The sequence below is a fragment of the Macrobrachium nipponense genome, chromosome 27, assembly GCF_015104395.2.
Source record: "Macrobrachium nipponense isolate FS-2020 chromosome 27, ASM1510439v2, whole genome shotgun sequence".
In the NCBI taxonomy this organism is placed as follows: Eukaryota; Metazoa; Arthropoda; class Malacostraca; order Decapoda; family Palaemonidae; genus Macrobrachium; species Macrobrachium nipponense.
Genome location: NC_087216.1, coordinates 3,560,374 through 3,575,373, shown reverse-complemented (window position 1 = coordinate 3,575,373; position 15,000 = coordinate 3,560,374). Strand labels below are relative to the sequence as shown.

Below are 15,000 nucleotides of genomic sequence, written 5' to 3'. Positions count from 1 at the left end.
ATATATGTTATCATATCTAACAACTTGATAAGAAAATTTTGTAGGCTCTATAATAAATCATTTTAAAAAACTTATGGCATTTATACATCCAGATGCAACTTCGAAAATACCCACCAACGACTGCATATAACGGTAAAGGGTTAACAGATTCCAGTATTCAAAAGACGATCACGGGAGTAATTTCAGTTATTTTTCAGATGGACATTATATTCAATATCCATTTCCAAATCAATTTCGTTAAACTATGTTGTTCATGATGAAAAATTCCTCTATTAGGTAAATTCAAATGAGTTGGGAAGCGCAGCCAATAACGTTTCTTCTTAAGTTGAAAAAATGCCCTTGGTCACTGAATAAGAGTGCCACTTAGAGAAATACCACTAGTCAAATGATTGGCACTTAGGAGTGCACTGTTTGACAAAACTGCCAGACGAAGCCCAACCAGAACCAATCAGAAAGGGAGTTAAGGGACTCACATGACCAATCAGAAACGATATAAAGAAGGCACGGAGGGGAGGAGCTGGGGCTGGCATGTAGGAGGCAGGGGGGGGGGGGGGTAAGCGCTCTTATAAGTGAAATTGTGGGACTTGGACATTTAAGTGCCGTAATAACGTTAAGTTTTTTTCCTTCACGCTGGTAATGACGACTAGAAATCCGGATGTAAGTCATGTGTAAAATGGCAGCAGGAATCCTTCATCATGAATAAAAAGGAAACGCTCCTTTACACGCAAGTGCTTTTTCAAAGACAAAATTACAAATGAAACTCCGAGACTTTCTACAATAATTTTCTATCTGATTTGAATATCTCTCTCTCTCTCTCTCTCTCTCTCTCTCTCTCTCTCTCTCTCCTCTCTCTCTCTCTCTCTCATACAAATACACACAAAATAACACATTTCCGTATTTTTCTGCGGATCTCAAAAAAGCAAATTTATTGATGATACCAACTGCGGTCGTACAAATTTTAATGAGACTAACTTGAACAAACGAAAACGGCAATCCTTCCGTTTTTAATAAAATACATCATTCATATTTTGGTCTAACAAGGGATCAAACAAACCCAGAGAACTAGCTGTGACACATCAAAAACATGCGCAAAACGAAAGCGTAAGAAAAATATACCACGACCCACATTAACTCTGAACACACCTAGAAACAGAGAAGGAGAGAATGAGAGAAAAAAATAAGAAAGACTCAGACAGGTAGATATTTTGTCAATTTGATTAACGACTCATTTGCAAGGTCAATGCCTCCTTCGTCTGTTACGAAGCTAAGAATAGAACTCAGAATGTACCGAAAGCAAATGATTGTTATTTCTTCTTTCTACCGAAGCTAAAGGAAGTTAGGGAAGTTGGTTATTCGGAGGCGCCTTTCACTCCCACAATGCTTGCCCCGCTTGTCTAATAGATTGGCCTTTGCAATATGAGAATGAATAACATGTGCGAAAGCCCTCTCAACTGCTTGTTTCTTGCTTGTGCAACGTGCAATCAGGGCTAAATTAGCTACGAAATGGTAACGCAATGAGACCGTGGGAGAAAGAAGTATGTATATGTATGTATGTATATGTTCACATATCATCTTATTTTCAACGAAACCGAAATACTTAATAAAAGTAAATGATTCACGAAACACTTTACAGCCAATAAAAAATAATTGTCATAAAAGATCCAGTAACTCAGAAGCACATTATTTCCTTCGCATATTCTGAACTGGGCTCTTTATTTAGAGAAGTGACATTTATTGTTTAATCTCGGTTTCTCTGCAAATTTCAGTTATAGAATTAACTCCAACCAAGTTAATTTATTTTCAAACATTGTGTAGCCTTTCATAATTCTCCTGAAGTTCTTATTTTTATTTCCTGGTCGAATCATTCATGCTCTTCATGAATGATATTTTTAAATATCACTCAGAATAATCTCAATTTTTATCCATTCCTCTATTCTGTTTCATCTCAATCCCGTTCCTCTAATTTATCTCAAACACAAATTTCTATATCAAATTACTTCATCTGTTCTTCTCGGCTTCAACTGTAACACCACACACATAATTACTTCCGAAAAGTCAACTTAAAAGTGATTTTTCACTTCAGAGGGAATGAACAGAGAAATCTTTTCACTTTGCATTTTCTCGTATGGCGCAAGAACGAGAAGGTAAACTGAATACAAAAACATATTAAGCAAAGCAAATCGGCAAGTGAAAGCGAGATCAGAAATAATAATGAGAAATTCTTGAAGGGTATTCCCGTCTGTAAACATCAATTAACATTTGCTGTAAAACGTCATTTTGCGGTTTAATTATATATCCGCTTTGATCCGTGGTTGCATACGCTGACTGCACTCATAACTGCGTGTTTATGTACGTGTTTATATCCACAACAAGATCAAAGATCAGAACGTCAAAATGGGTCGCCCAAAAGTTCTAGAGGGAGACGCATGAAAAGAATCTCGCTCTTCAATTTGATCATTAATTAGGCCATTGGCTGATCTTATCGAGATCCATCTGACATGACGGATCTTTGATCTTTGTTCGGGCAACAAATGCTGCGTGATAGGTTTCCTTCCTCAGAATGATGCTGTCAGGCACAAAAGCATGAAATCCGCTTTAATAGAGCAAAAACGACTCGCAAACAACTACTATTTCAGGTATGAGTGTTGCCACCACCAACGATGAAATGGAGAATAGTTTAACAAACATTCTTTGGAGAATAGTTAAACAAATATTCTCGGGTGGCAAGGAAAAGAAAACTTATGAAAGTTACAGATTGAAGGGCGAAGATATACCGTGAACCATAAGCTCAAGAGTATGGACTGCGAAAACTTGGTTGCCAAGAAAGCCTTATCAGAAAATAAAATGAAGACAGACTTAAGGAAAACGCCACCACACAAAGGCGGTCATAAAAAACACGAAAAGAGAAAGAATTCATGACAGAACAAAATAACTGACTTATGTAAAAACAGGAAATATCTCAAGAAATCACAGTACACTAGACGGAAGACCAGCCACGCATATGGAAAAAATAGAACATCTAGTGGTGTTGAACCCAAAGATAGCAATGGTTAGGTGTGTCGTACCGCTGGTATGGTGGTTAGGTGAATTGGGGGTGGGGGGGGGGTAGGAGAACGGGTTTAGGGGGTTGTTATTCAATGTAATTACTCATTTCATGGGAAGAGTTCCCAAGTGTTCCCGAGTGTCCCCCTATTTTTATTATAATGATCCAATGTCTACCCCGTAACTGTTGAGGTGAAAATGATACACTTAACGGATCCCCGTAATCAATGTTCGTACTGTAATCATTGGCAAATTCTGGTCTCATTATTCTGGAGTCGCCGACTGCTCCCAAAATCTGGCCGAATTTCAAAGAAGAGAATTCTTTGTGCTTGGCGTTCATGCCCTTAGTTACTTCTCAGAAACAGTTAATGTTGCAGATATGATCTGAATAAAGGTTCATAATTCAACAATTAAAAGTATGAATGCGGCTGTGATCGGTGTTTTATCTTCTTAGCCACCCTAGCTAGAAGAGCGGCTAAAAAGAAAAGTGAATATATTATGTATATATATATATATATATACTATACGAACTCTTCTTTTTAAGCCGTTCCTTGTTAGTGTACGCGCGTTAGCTCCGCAGGTAATAACCCAATGTTTCTACGCAGTGTCGCTATGAATCGAAAACATTTACTTTAACACACACGTATATAATATATATTTATATACACCCACATAAATACATACGTGCATGCATGCATGAATAAACAAGCCAATCCGCAGAGTCTGCTCACGAAAGCTTTGTCTCCCTAACGAAACCGAGGAAGCTTAATCTCCCTTTCGGAAGTGATGGACCTTTTTAAAGAATTACAAAGGAGACAGGAGCCGTTGAAGATGGCTGTGGTTTTGTATATTAGCCTTACCACTATTTCCTGTCTCGTAATGTGACCAAAGTAATCATAAGCTAACCCCTCCTCCCAAGTACCAATCCTCCCTGACCCCAACCACTCCATTTCCTTGACAAATCCCCTAAAATGGCCAGAGGTTCTACTCTTCAACTTAACTCCCAAGTCAAAGGACCCCAATTAATCCTTCGTAATGATCTTCTAAACCAGAAGATTCTAACAAGTCCGTGATCCATATGACACGGCTTTGAAATCTAATGCGTACGGGTATGCATACACACGAGCATTCAATACGCTAAGCGGTCTCTCTCTCTCTCTCTCTCTCTCTCTCTCTCTCTCTCTCTCTCTCTATAATGCAAAGATCTGTTGTTTAAAACAGATTATTTTAATTCGGAAGTATCAGAAGTGCTTATGCTTCTCTTCCGTCTTTCCTCTCTCTCTCTCTCTCTCTCTCTCTCTCTCTCGACCCCTTGCTGAAAAGATGTGCCTAATTACTTGTAACATGTTTTTATTCATCATTTTTTTATCGCCTTCCGCAAAATCGCCTCACTCCATCATAAGCCGCGTCAGCTGAACGGGGGATGGTCGGTTTGTGTTCAAAAGAAAGTTGTGTAGAGAAAAACGGCAAAGATAAAATAAGAAAAAAGTAAAAATTCCAAAGGGTCTGTTAGTGAAACCACAAATTTTTACACATAGTGGAGAAAAAATTCTTGGGCTCCGCTTACGTTGTAATTTACACTGGTGATTATTTCTTAGCTCTTCATAAAGCCTATGCCATGATACAAGAATGTCCGGGAATACGATATGACTAATATAATGTAAAGCAGAATTAATACATAAGATTCAAAATATGGATAAAAAAACAACAAAAAAACCCAACCACCACTTCACCCCCCACACGCCGCAATATTGACAAATGGTCAAAATGTCGACTAAATAACCTACTAAATAAATAACAACTCAACTGTTATATGAACAGCAACCAAATAATTTATTAGGTGATAAATAACAGAAAGGATTATTTCCCCGAGCTCCTTCCTTTTCTTCCCCCACCCACTGTCTTTATTCGCTTTAGGAGAAGCTAAAACAAGATGTAATATATCTAAGTTGATGTCAACCATCGGTGCTTGACTTACAGCCAGCCAGCCCTTGAGAAGAGCAGAGTGATCTGAGAGAAATCGCCGCTAGGCTAAGGGTGTAGCTCATTGGCAAGTTCAATTTTTTTTCCTCGCAATGATAAAACGATGCAATAGTTTGTGGGTCTTCTGCAAAGCCTCTGCAAAGCACCAATTATCGTCTGAAGTTACTTGCTTGCGCTCTTGCCAAAGGCGGCGTGTTGGAAGGGCGTCCCGATCGTCGCTTGGTCTTCTCCTTTTAGCCTTCTTTTCTGAGCATCAAAAGGAACAAATAGAAGATCTTAATATTTTTTGGCTTAATTTACAAACCATCTCATTACGAAGTCTTCGCTCCCAAAAGAATGCGTTTCGTTGACAGTTATCTGCGTCATCAAACCCAAGACAGAGAGGGAACGAAGTTTTTGCCTTCGGGGAGAACAATCCGGTAGACTACTAACCACACGCACACCAAAGAGAAGGCAGAGGACAAAAAGCAACAGCTGAATTTGATAATCATCTCTCTCGGCTCCTGCTGTATCAAGGTAATCAGCAAAATACTAAAATTAAATGAATGAAAAAATAACGACATAGAGAGAGAGAGAGAGAGAGAGAGAGCGAATTCAAAGAACACGCGCCAGCTTAGTGAACCATCTGGAGGCTTTTGAAAGAACGGCGACGCCAGGTTGATATCAAAAGAAATAAAAAAAAAAAACGTTCATTAATTGATAGTGAGGCAGGGAGAGAGGGAGGCTGCAGATGGAAGGGAATATAATTAAACATGCAAACACAAGTGGGTATAATCATTTTCTCCTATCACCTCTTGCCAAACCTGGTCCTTGTTTGGTGGCAATCCCCATTGTTCAGCTTTTTCGTACAAACTTTCGCAAACACGAAAGTAAACGAACTAAGTGTCCAAAAACGGTTATTTTCATCAGAACAAGACTGCGCATAAATTCTCCCTGAGCGTATATGAGAAGAAAACCACTGATGGCATTCAGGCGCTGGCATATATAAATATATATATAATACACTAAAGTTACTTTATGTTCAGTAAGCATACAAGAAAGAATATTGAGGCTTCTCTTCCTCACGTCTCCTTAAAAAAAAAAAAAATTCTGAAAAAAAAAGACGAGAGACTAGTCGTGGGTCTAATAGAAATAACTGCGGGCTACATCCATCACGAAAACTATAAGAATAAATCTATTAAAAGTTCGCTCACTCTGTCGTTCGGAGGCCCGCAATTGAGGAGCCTAATACATTAACGGTAAGGTATTGGCGAAAACCCCCGAGGTACACCGGAGGGGGTAAGGGTAGGGGAGTACGTCGGGAAGGGGGAGAGGAAGAAGGATGGATGAGGGGAGTAATATTTCCTCCCTCCCACCGCTACCCCTCCAACACCCAATGACTTTTAATGGCCCCCTACAAATACTTCAGACAACAAAAGCTGTAGGCGAAGGAAAAACTGTCCCTAAATGTTCAACAAAAATACTTCATTTCCGACTTAAAATCGGCTTTGGTTGTTCCGTGGAATGTCGGCTTCTGCATTTTACTACCTTTCTGTACCTGTTAATTTATTTCCATATTTACAGGCTGAGATGCTTCTAAAGCGAAGAAATAAACGACGGGGCAACAATTATTCTCATCGGAGACATCTGGCTATAGGACCCTTAAAAAAAAAAGTTTGCAAAGCATTCTTTGTGGTAACGAGAGTTTGCTGCTGCTGATGCAACAACTCTCATAAATCATGAAACGTTTCAACTATTATCAAACAATGAAAGGACAGACCGGATACGTACGCAATAAATAAGATATGCGATAAACGTTACAAGATACCGAAATAGTAATGCAAAATAATTAAATTATCCATGCAGGTCAATTTCATTACTATAATGAAGAGATTGCCACTTTGAAAGGACGGAATATTTGCTTGAGCCAAGAATCAGAATCATACCTAAATTATTATTATTTTTTCTTTTTTAGCGCTGTGGGTAGGATAAATATCGAGCCTCACTTGAAATCAAAGACAAGAGATAATGCAATTACCAGTAGAGAGAGAGAGAGAGAGAGAGAGAGAGAGAGAGAGAGAGAGAGAGAGAGAGAGAGAGCCGTTGTTAGGAAACAACATAATCGCAATCAAGTATTCGGCAGAGACTCAAATTATAAATGATAATGAATTGCAATCAGAATTATAATCGAAGAGATGTGGGGAGAGGTTTTCCTGGAGGAGGAGGAGGAGGAAGAGGAGGAGGAGGAGGAGGAAGAAATCTATTGAGGGAGAGGGAGAATAAAATACACCCCAATTTTTTATTTGTTTATCAACTTTTTTTTTATATATACGCGGTCGTCTAATGAAGGGTGCCGCTTCAACAATTTCTGATCGGACGGAGGTTTAAGGGAAGGAATTGAAGGAACATGGGATGGGGGAAGGGAACCGCGGATAAACCCAATGGAAAAACATCCACAGAGTTCACTGTGAACTGGAGTAAGTCTGAAGGAATATATGGATAAAGACATCAAACACAATCACGTTTATATATATATATATATATATATATATATATATATATATATATATATATATATATATATATATACACGTGTAGGTACGCGCATATAAAATACTGAAAGTAAGACGTGCCAAGAGATGAAAATACAAATATTCTTTATATGGCATGGCAGGTAGAATATACTAAAATGTCGAGAAAGAAAGACAGAGAGAGAGAAAGAGAGAGAGAGACTAAAAAACAACCACTGAAAATACCAGAATAAGTATTACTGGAGTGTGTTGGGAACGCTCGTACAATAACATAGCACAGCAAACATCTTGTACAATAACGTCCATGCCCACAGTGGCAAGATACCTCGTTAGCGTTCCCCCGACAACCCCTGCGAGACATTCTTGGAAACCCGTTTACTATGACGGCCCTCCTTTTTCTCTTCGAAGTCCCGACCGAAAATAAGAAACGTCACTAAAAACTTACAAGCAGCATTTTATTATAACGACCTTGTGCCAATGCGACTTCCTCCTAAACAACAGTTAATGCAACTACGTGCAGTGCTAGTTCAAAAGCTTTCTCATTTTTTAGGGGATTTGGGTTGCACCGCACGCGGCTCAAGATGCGTACATAATAATGATTTGCTGGTCTGATCACTTGACTTACCCAAGTGTTTGTGTGAGCTGTTTGTGTGAGCTGAGGGAATAAGAGGAGGAGGAGGAGGAGGAGGAGGAGGAGAGATTTCCACTTCTTCCGGATGGCTTAGCATTCAGTTCTAATATAGATATTTATGAGGATTATCATCCAAAACAAGCGCCATATAATATATTTTTCTGGTCAAGCATCGTTCCTCAACGCACAGTGTTTTTACCGGCTTTGATGCATTACTTTGTGAGATTACTAGAAAATTAAAATAGCAACCGTGTAACAATTCAAAACAGGATATACACTGAAACAATATCGCCATTTAAAATTTAGGTGAATAGATTACGCTACGGCTTTTGTGTCGAATAGAATCAACAGATATAATTATTAATTTGCAGTGCAGCCTGCATTATATTCCAATATCCAAAAGAAACTCCCGCTGGTGAACTACAGCTCTCGAAAATAACTAATAAGGTAAAAATAACTAATAAGGTAATCATTTCAACCTAAACTACGGACCGAAACAGATTAGAAATTGAGCTCACTAATTTAATGACGATAATAACAAGAACACTGATAATACTGCAATAGTAAAACTGTACTTATCACAAACCATATCATACACAGAAAAAACGTTCTTTTGGCGATTCGTGTCTCGCAATTTGCATAGAAATAAATTTTCCGCGATAACATCACTGTCTGCAACGAATCTACTTCCGTCCTTCCCCACTCCTTTTCCTGTCTTATTCCCTCTGCTTAGCTACAACTGATGTCTGTCTGGATGATCGATTGGCCGTTCCCGGAAAGGGAATATCGATGAAATTTACAATAATGATGAAAATGGCTTCCGACTCATCGGCACGCCTTCCACAGTTGTATGATGAAAGTCGCATTCTTATGAATGAATATATTTCACTTTCATTTGTCACACGGACGTTGAGAGCTGTATGCGAAAGGAAGAGGAGTATGGCTTATGCATGTCAAACTCACAACCCAAAGGAAACCTGTTCTTAGATTTCTTTTCCCTAATTACTTTGCTTATCATCACGATCACGAGTAAAATATGTTGCATTTTATTTATATTTAAACGAAAAATTCTATGAAGATTGTATCTTCAACACCATAATCTCGTAAAATGGATTTTGCTTACGTCATTTTTGTAATTTAATCTATGGCAATAAATTATTAAAATTTATTATGAATTCATTTTTGGCACATATTTACGTGCGGGGAGGGACATGTTGCATAAATTTAATGCAAATATATTTTTGAATAGAATTATCTCCGAATTAGTGTTTTTTTTAATCATAAAAATGCAGTTACGAAAACATAAATCTCTGCAGTAACGGATAACTTGGAGGAGTGAAACTGGATAATATTTACATATCCCGCAACAGGCAATAATGATGTTAGATAATCCTTACGTTCTCTTAAGAGCAATACTTTGATGCATGGGAATAATACATGCTAAAAACTGTCAATAAAAAGAGATTATATTTTACAACTATAAAACTATATTTTCCATAGATCCAAATTGCCTTCAGGTTTTGTAACCACCTCCTTTTTTTTTATTTAACTTTCATTCCAAATTCATAACTGTAACGACAAGACAAAACATCTAATTTTTTACTGTTTGTGAAATCCTCGATCGCGTAGGCGACGTACCCTGACATGTCGGCGTGGCGGCGTTGCGGGGTAGGGATGGCCGAAGCTGTCGTCCACCTGATCAATAGTGTACAAGGATCAATGTTTTAATCGGATAATGACCCTCAGATTTGTACACGGGTCTTATACAAGCCAAGACGGATGAAGTGCTTGCACGACATACTGATTTCCGAAAGCAATTACATGTGACTGCGCAATCCCCAGGGACCATCCAGCCTGTAGTTAGTTTCACCTCACCCCCCCCCTCCCCTCCCCCAACCCCTCGCCCCCTTCCAGGGTCAAACACGCCCCCTTACGCCATTAACACCACTGGATCCATTGGCATGATCTTTGATCTTCATGCTGACCGGGAATTAGGTCTTCCATCATGCATCGATTGTGGCAGGCGTTCATTTTCTCAACCCTTCGTTTTGCAGGCACTTCATTTTACAATTCACGAAACGATGTACTACACTCGGAAGCCGCAATAGAAGAAATAAAAAAAAAATACTAGAGAAATCTGTACTCCATGGCAGCGTGAAATTTGTGATAAATAAAGTTTCCTAAAATTCTAATTGAAACTTCCCTTTTAAAAAATAAACATGCCGATGTTCTCTTTCGGAAACGATGTCACACCAAACGTCATCATCCCAGTGTCTTTTCAGACATGGTGCAACGGTCAGATATTTCTCATTCGCATACAATTATCTGGTATTAGTCACAGGGTCACTTATGTGGAAATACATGCTAAGGCTCAAGCGGAGAGTGAGAGGGGGGAGTGGTTGAGGCTGAGAGATGGAGGGAGGGAGGGAGGGAGGGGGGGGGGAGTGGAAGGAGACTGAGGAGGAAGAGGCTAAGGAGGGGAAAAGAGTGAGTGGATCTAAAGGCAGGGAATGGGGGGGGGTGAGGTCAAAGATTGGTTGGGGAGGGGGGGGGGGTTAGATTTATGATATTCATGCAAGCCAATAAAGCCCTTATTGAATAACGTCATTAAGTCATACGATAATAATAGGGGATGTGACTCATCCGTCCAATGCCGTAAGGCTCACATTCCTAGGATATTCGGATTAACGATGGGCCATATGGCATCACTGGCGCATAGCTATGACAAGAGGGATGGCGTTTAAACTGCATTCTAACAAAATCTAAATAATAACAGTCTCGACTCTCTCTCTCTCTCTCTCTCTCTCTCTCTCTCTCTCTCTCTCTCTCTCTGCGCGCAAGCAGAAACTCCTAAGTGATTTGTGTCTTTTTGAAAACAATGCAATCGTTTAATAAAAGCAGGCAAATAGGCATTTGGAGTTAAACCCCTCGTTAGCGAAGACAGAAATCGAAAACGAGAAGGGCAAAAAGAAAAGTGAGGGAAATTGTTATAACACTAAGAATTTATAGCGCGTCCACGTCTCTCGTCTACTCTTCATACACGATCGGCAGGGAACAGGTGATAAGGCCGATATGGCCATGATACTGTGATGGATTTACGACCTTGCAACAGCGCCGTTTAATAACACTTGCCTCCGCTGATGGTTAGACGAACGATCAGCTTCGACCTGTCGCCAGATGGCTCCAATGGGCAGGGCTGCCAACCAGAACAACCGCAAACAAGGACGCCGAAGCCGGTTCATTAAACACCTATATTAATTTAGCATTGTGAATTCAAAGGCACCCAATTATAAAATAACATAATCAAAGTGCGTCCGCTGACTTCCACCGCGTTTGGAAATAATATAAAGCCCATGCAACAAGTTCCGTCTGTTGGCACCCCTGTTAGCAGATAATAATTGCCAATAACGCCAATTTTAATAAAGGGACATGGCGAAGGATACCGCCGTAAAGGGCATACCCTTAATTGGAATGGAAACGTAAACAAATCAAGTAAAATACAGACGCCCCTATTCACTGCGTTTAGGATCACCAGACATACATTTCTGATTTGCGAATGAAAAGATACGAATACTGCAAAATGCATAACTATATTAGTAAGGAAATGGTATTAGTAAAACTATGGCAGACTAAAACAAAACTACTTTACTTTGGAGCTAGAGAAATCACACAGCAAATAACATCTTTCCATCAATACGCATGTAAGAAATACAGTCAACCTCTCCACGGAAAAAGAAAATGACTTTGTTCACTCACAAAGATTACTGTGTTTCCCCCAACTAACCATTTATATTCAAGTCAGACGCAAGAAAGTGAAAAACTCACTGAAGAATTTTGACATGGCTGAGGAAATATGAAAAGGGAGGGATAATTATGATAACAGGGATGATAATCAAGAAAATGGCAAATAATTAACCCTAATCTATCACCGCAGTCAGTGGAACTCTTGAGGTTTGACAGTATACAGTACATTTAGCTATCTCCGGAAGGACTTTTTTTTTTTTTTTTTTTTGTTTTTTTTTTTTTTTTTTTTTTTTTTATTATCAAACATGACTAGCTTGTGGTGTGGAACTTGAAGGAGAGACAATACTAACCATTTGGCATCTGGCAAGATTCGGGTTTCCTACGGCAAGCTGCAATGCAAAATAATTCTATCTGTATTACTCTATTGATTGAACTGAAGCGATTTGAATTGATACATTTTGGGAGGGGGGCGGAGAGGTGATGCAGTTCTGAATTCTGAATGACATGCTTTCAGGCCTAAGAGGAAGGGTGATCTTTCTTAGGCCTAAGTGAGATTTCGTGATTGTTATATACAGTCAGTCTTCTTTCTCTGAAGTCTCTGACCATGTCAAATCTCCTTGCAGTCTAATACTTTCCTTGCTTCTAGAATTCCTAACTAATAATCCCTGTAGATTCCTGTCAGTGTTATCTTTTAGCTATGTTTACCGTTAGAAAATATGTAACTGAACTTAAATGATTAGTTATTCAAGGTAAGTAAGCACATTAGAATGATAGATTAATTAGATTACAGATTGCCTCTGAAATGTTTATAGGTTATATCTGAAACTTGTGATTTTTACTTATCATATTTTTTGTGAAATATGTAACTTATTATTTACTGAAAACAAGTTTAAGAAAAGGTTTTCATGAATGACAAGATGCCAATGAAATGAATGAGAATGTGTAAAGAAATGCACACACTGATATATCAACACAGATTTGCCCCAGTAATGGACAAATCTCCACAGTCCCTAACCATAATGAAAACATAATTTATTTACATCCGGTTAATAACAGACCATAACTGATATATCGCTACAATCATTGAACGGAAAATATGGTTGAATAATAAAGAATTAGCTAGCCACTTTCCCAGTTAGTTCAAACGTGACTCATAATTCATCACAGTATTTAAAAGAAAGTTCAGACAACCTACTTGAACTGATTTGCCACGAAATCAAATGAATTAGTAAACTGTTTCCATTTACTTCACTGTATAAATGGAACTCCATTTAGTATCTTGAATCAACTGTAAAGTTTTGACTTTTGTACTATAATTATATTTGAGAATTTACAAGCTACATATGTATGTAATGAATATAACTGTTCGGAATTATATCTAACCTAATGCTCTTATATACGCTGTATATTCAAAGCACTAAAAAAACTTTACGTATGGGGTACAAACACATAAAACTATTCTAATCGAAGAAATTCCATCGATCATAATTATCACTATTGTTGGAACACATGGTGCAGAGAGAGAGAGAGAGAGAGAGAGAGAGAGAGAGAGAGAGAGAGAGCGTTTTGAAAATGTCCAATCGGCAGCAATAAACTGTTTCGGTGCTTGTGTGATTTCAACGCTCAAGCTATTATGTGATTAAATACGCAACACAAAATACTTTTAATGTGCCGCTTCCGGAATGATCGCCCCAATGAATTCGAAACTATTGCAAATGTGCACAGAATGTATTAGTAAATGTATCAGGTATTAAAATTAAAAATGGTCGGCAACGGGGAGCAATGATCAAATGCTTTGGTTCGGCTTTCCTGCACAGTGAGCAAGGTTTCACAAAATGAGAGAACTTTCTTCCTTTATGGAGATCATTTTACCAAGTAAAATCATCTCCGTACTTCCTGCACGAGAGGAGGTTTCAACGAGTAAGACAATTTTCTTGCTTCGTTGACAAAAACAAGGTTCAGCAAGCAAGAACTTATTCTTATTTTCCTATTTAGCTTTCTAATCAGAGATTTATTCCCTATGCATTATGAATGATTTTAGTAAGAAAGAGAATTTTAGACATTATCGTGAAATAGAATTTGACGTTAAGCGGGAGGTTTTATGTAGATAAATTCAGGTAGCGTCAAACTGACATATATATATATATATTATATATATATATATATATATATATATATATATATATATATAGATATATATATTTATATTATATATAATATATATATATTTGTAATGTGCTCATTAAAAGGATTTTATGTGTTAAATTGAAGGTTTTCGAGAAATTTAGGTAATGTCAGTATAAGCGAAAAAACTTTGGTAATGATGCGTTCATCCATCTCTCTCTCTCTCTCCATCTCTCATCGGGTCTCTACTCTCTCGTCTCTCTCTCTCCAGCTCTCTCTCTCTCTCCTGCATAACCAACCCTCTTTATGACGCCAGCCTGTTGCTAATGATCAACGCCCGTCGAGGGCGCTGATCAAAGCCCTGGCTGATGTTCTAAAAGACATCACCGCAGGTGCAGTTGCCGTTCTGTATCTTCCCCCCTTTTATCTAGAGAGAGAGAGAGAGAGAGAGAGAGAGAGATTCTACTATATTCATTCTGTTTCGGTATACTCGACCGCTTCAAAAACTCCATCATCGTATGGGGAGAATCCTCCTGATGATTTCCCCTGCACATAATAGTGGCACGTGACATTTGTATCTTTGCATTTTTTCCTAACTTGATTATATATAATGTTAAGATCTGTTCCCTAAATTGTGCATTAAAATTTAACGTCTTTCGTAATCTGCATAAATGCTACTTCGGTGCAGGCTTTATGAAAACGTTAATGGTTTGATTTAGATTTTCGTCACTTGCCTACATAACTCTGAATTTTTTAATTGCCTCCATATAAAATTATAATTAAAGGATACGCAATAGCCACAGTAACTAAATAAATAAAGTTATGACTAGCTAACTAGATAAAAACTTAACCTATAAACGTTACGTGGCACAAGGGGTTACTATAACCGATAATGGAAAAGCTTTGAAAGACAAGTTTTCGTTTATGAATATAAAAATTCCCTTGCACATCCAGAAGTCACGAAGT

The 15,000-nt window shown here is 38.3% G+C and overlaps 1 protein-coding gene across 13 annotated transcripts in view; it reads right to left on the bottom strand.

Annotated features, from left to right (window-relative positions):
- Positions 1–15,000, bottom strand: part of LOC135200757 (homeobox protein cut-like) — a 504,978-nt gene that overhangs the window by 121,193 nt on the left and 368,785 nt on the right. For 11 of the 13 annotated variants that reach the window (XM_064229372.1, XM_064229370.1, XM_064229371.1 and 8 more), the window contains one exon: positions 12,261–12,299. The exons of the other annotated variants lie outside the window; for them this stretch is intronic. In XM_064229372.1, coding sequence (XP_064085442.1) covers positions 12,261–12,299 — 39 coding nt within the window. The remainder of the gene's footprint in view (positions 1–12,260; positions 12,300–15,000) is intronic. 13 annotated transcript variants of the gene reach the window in all.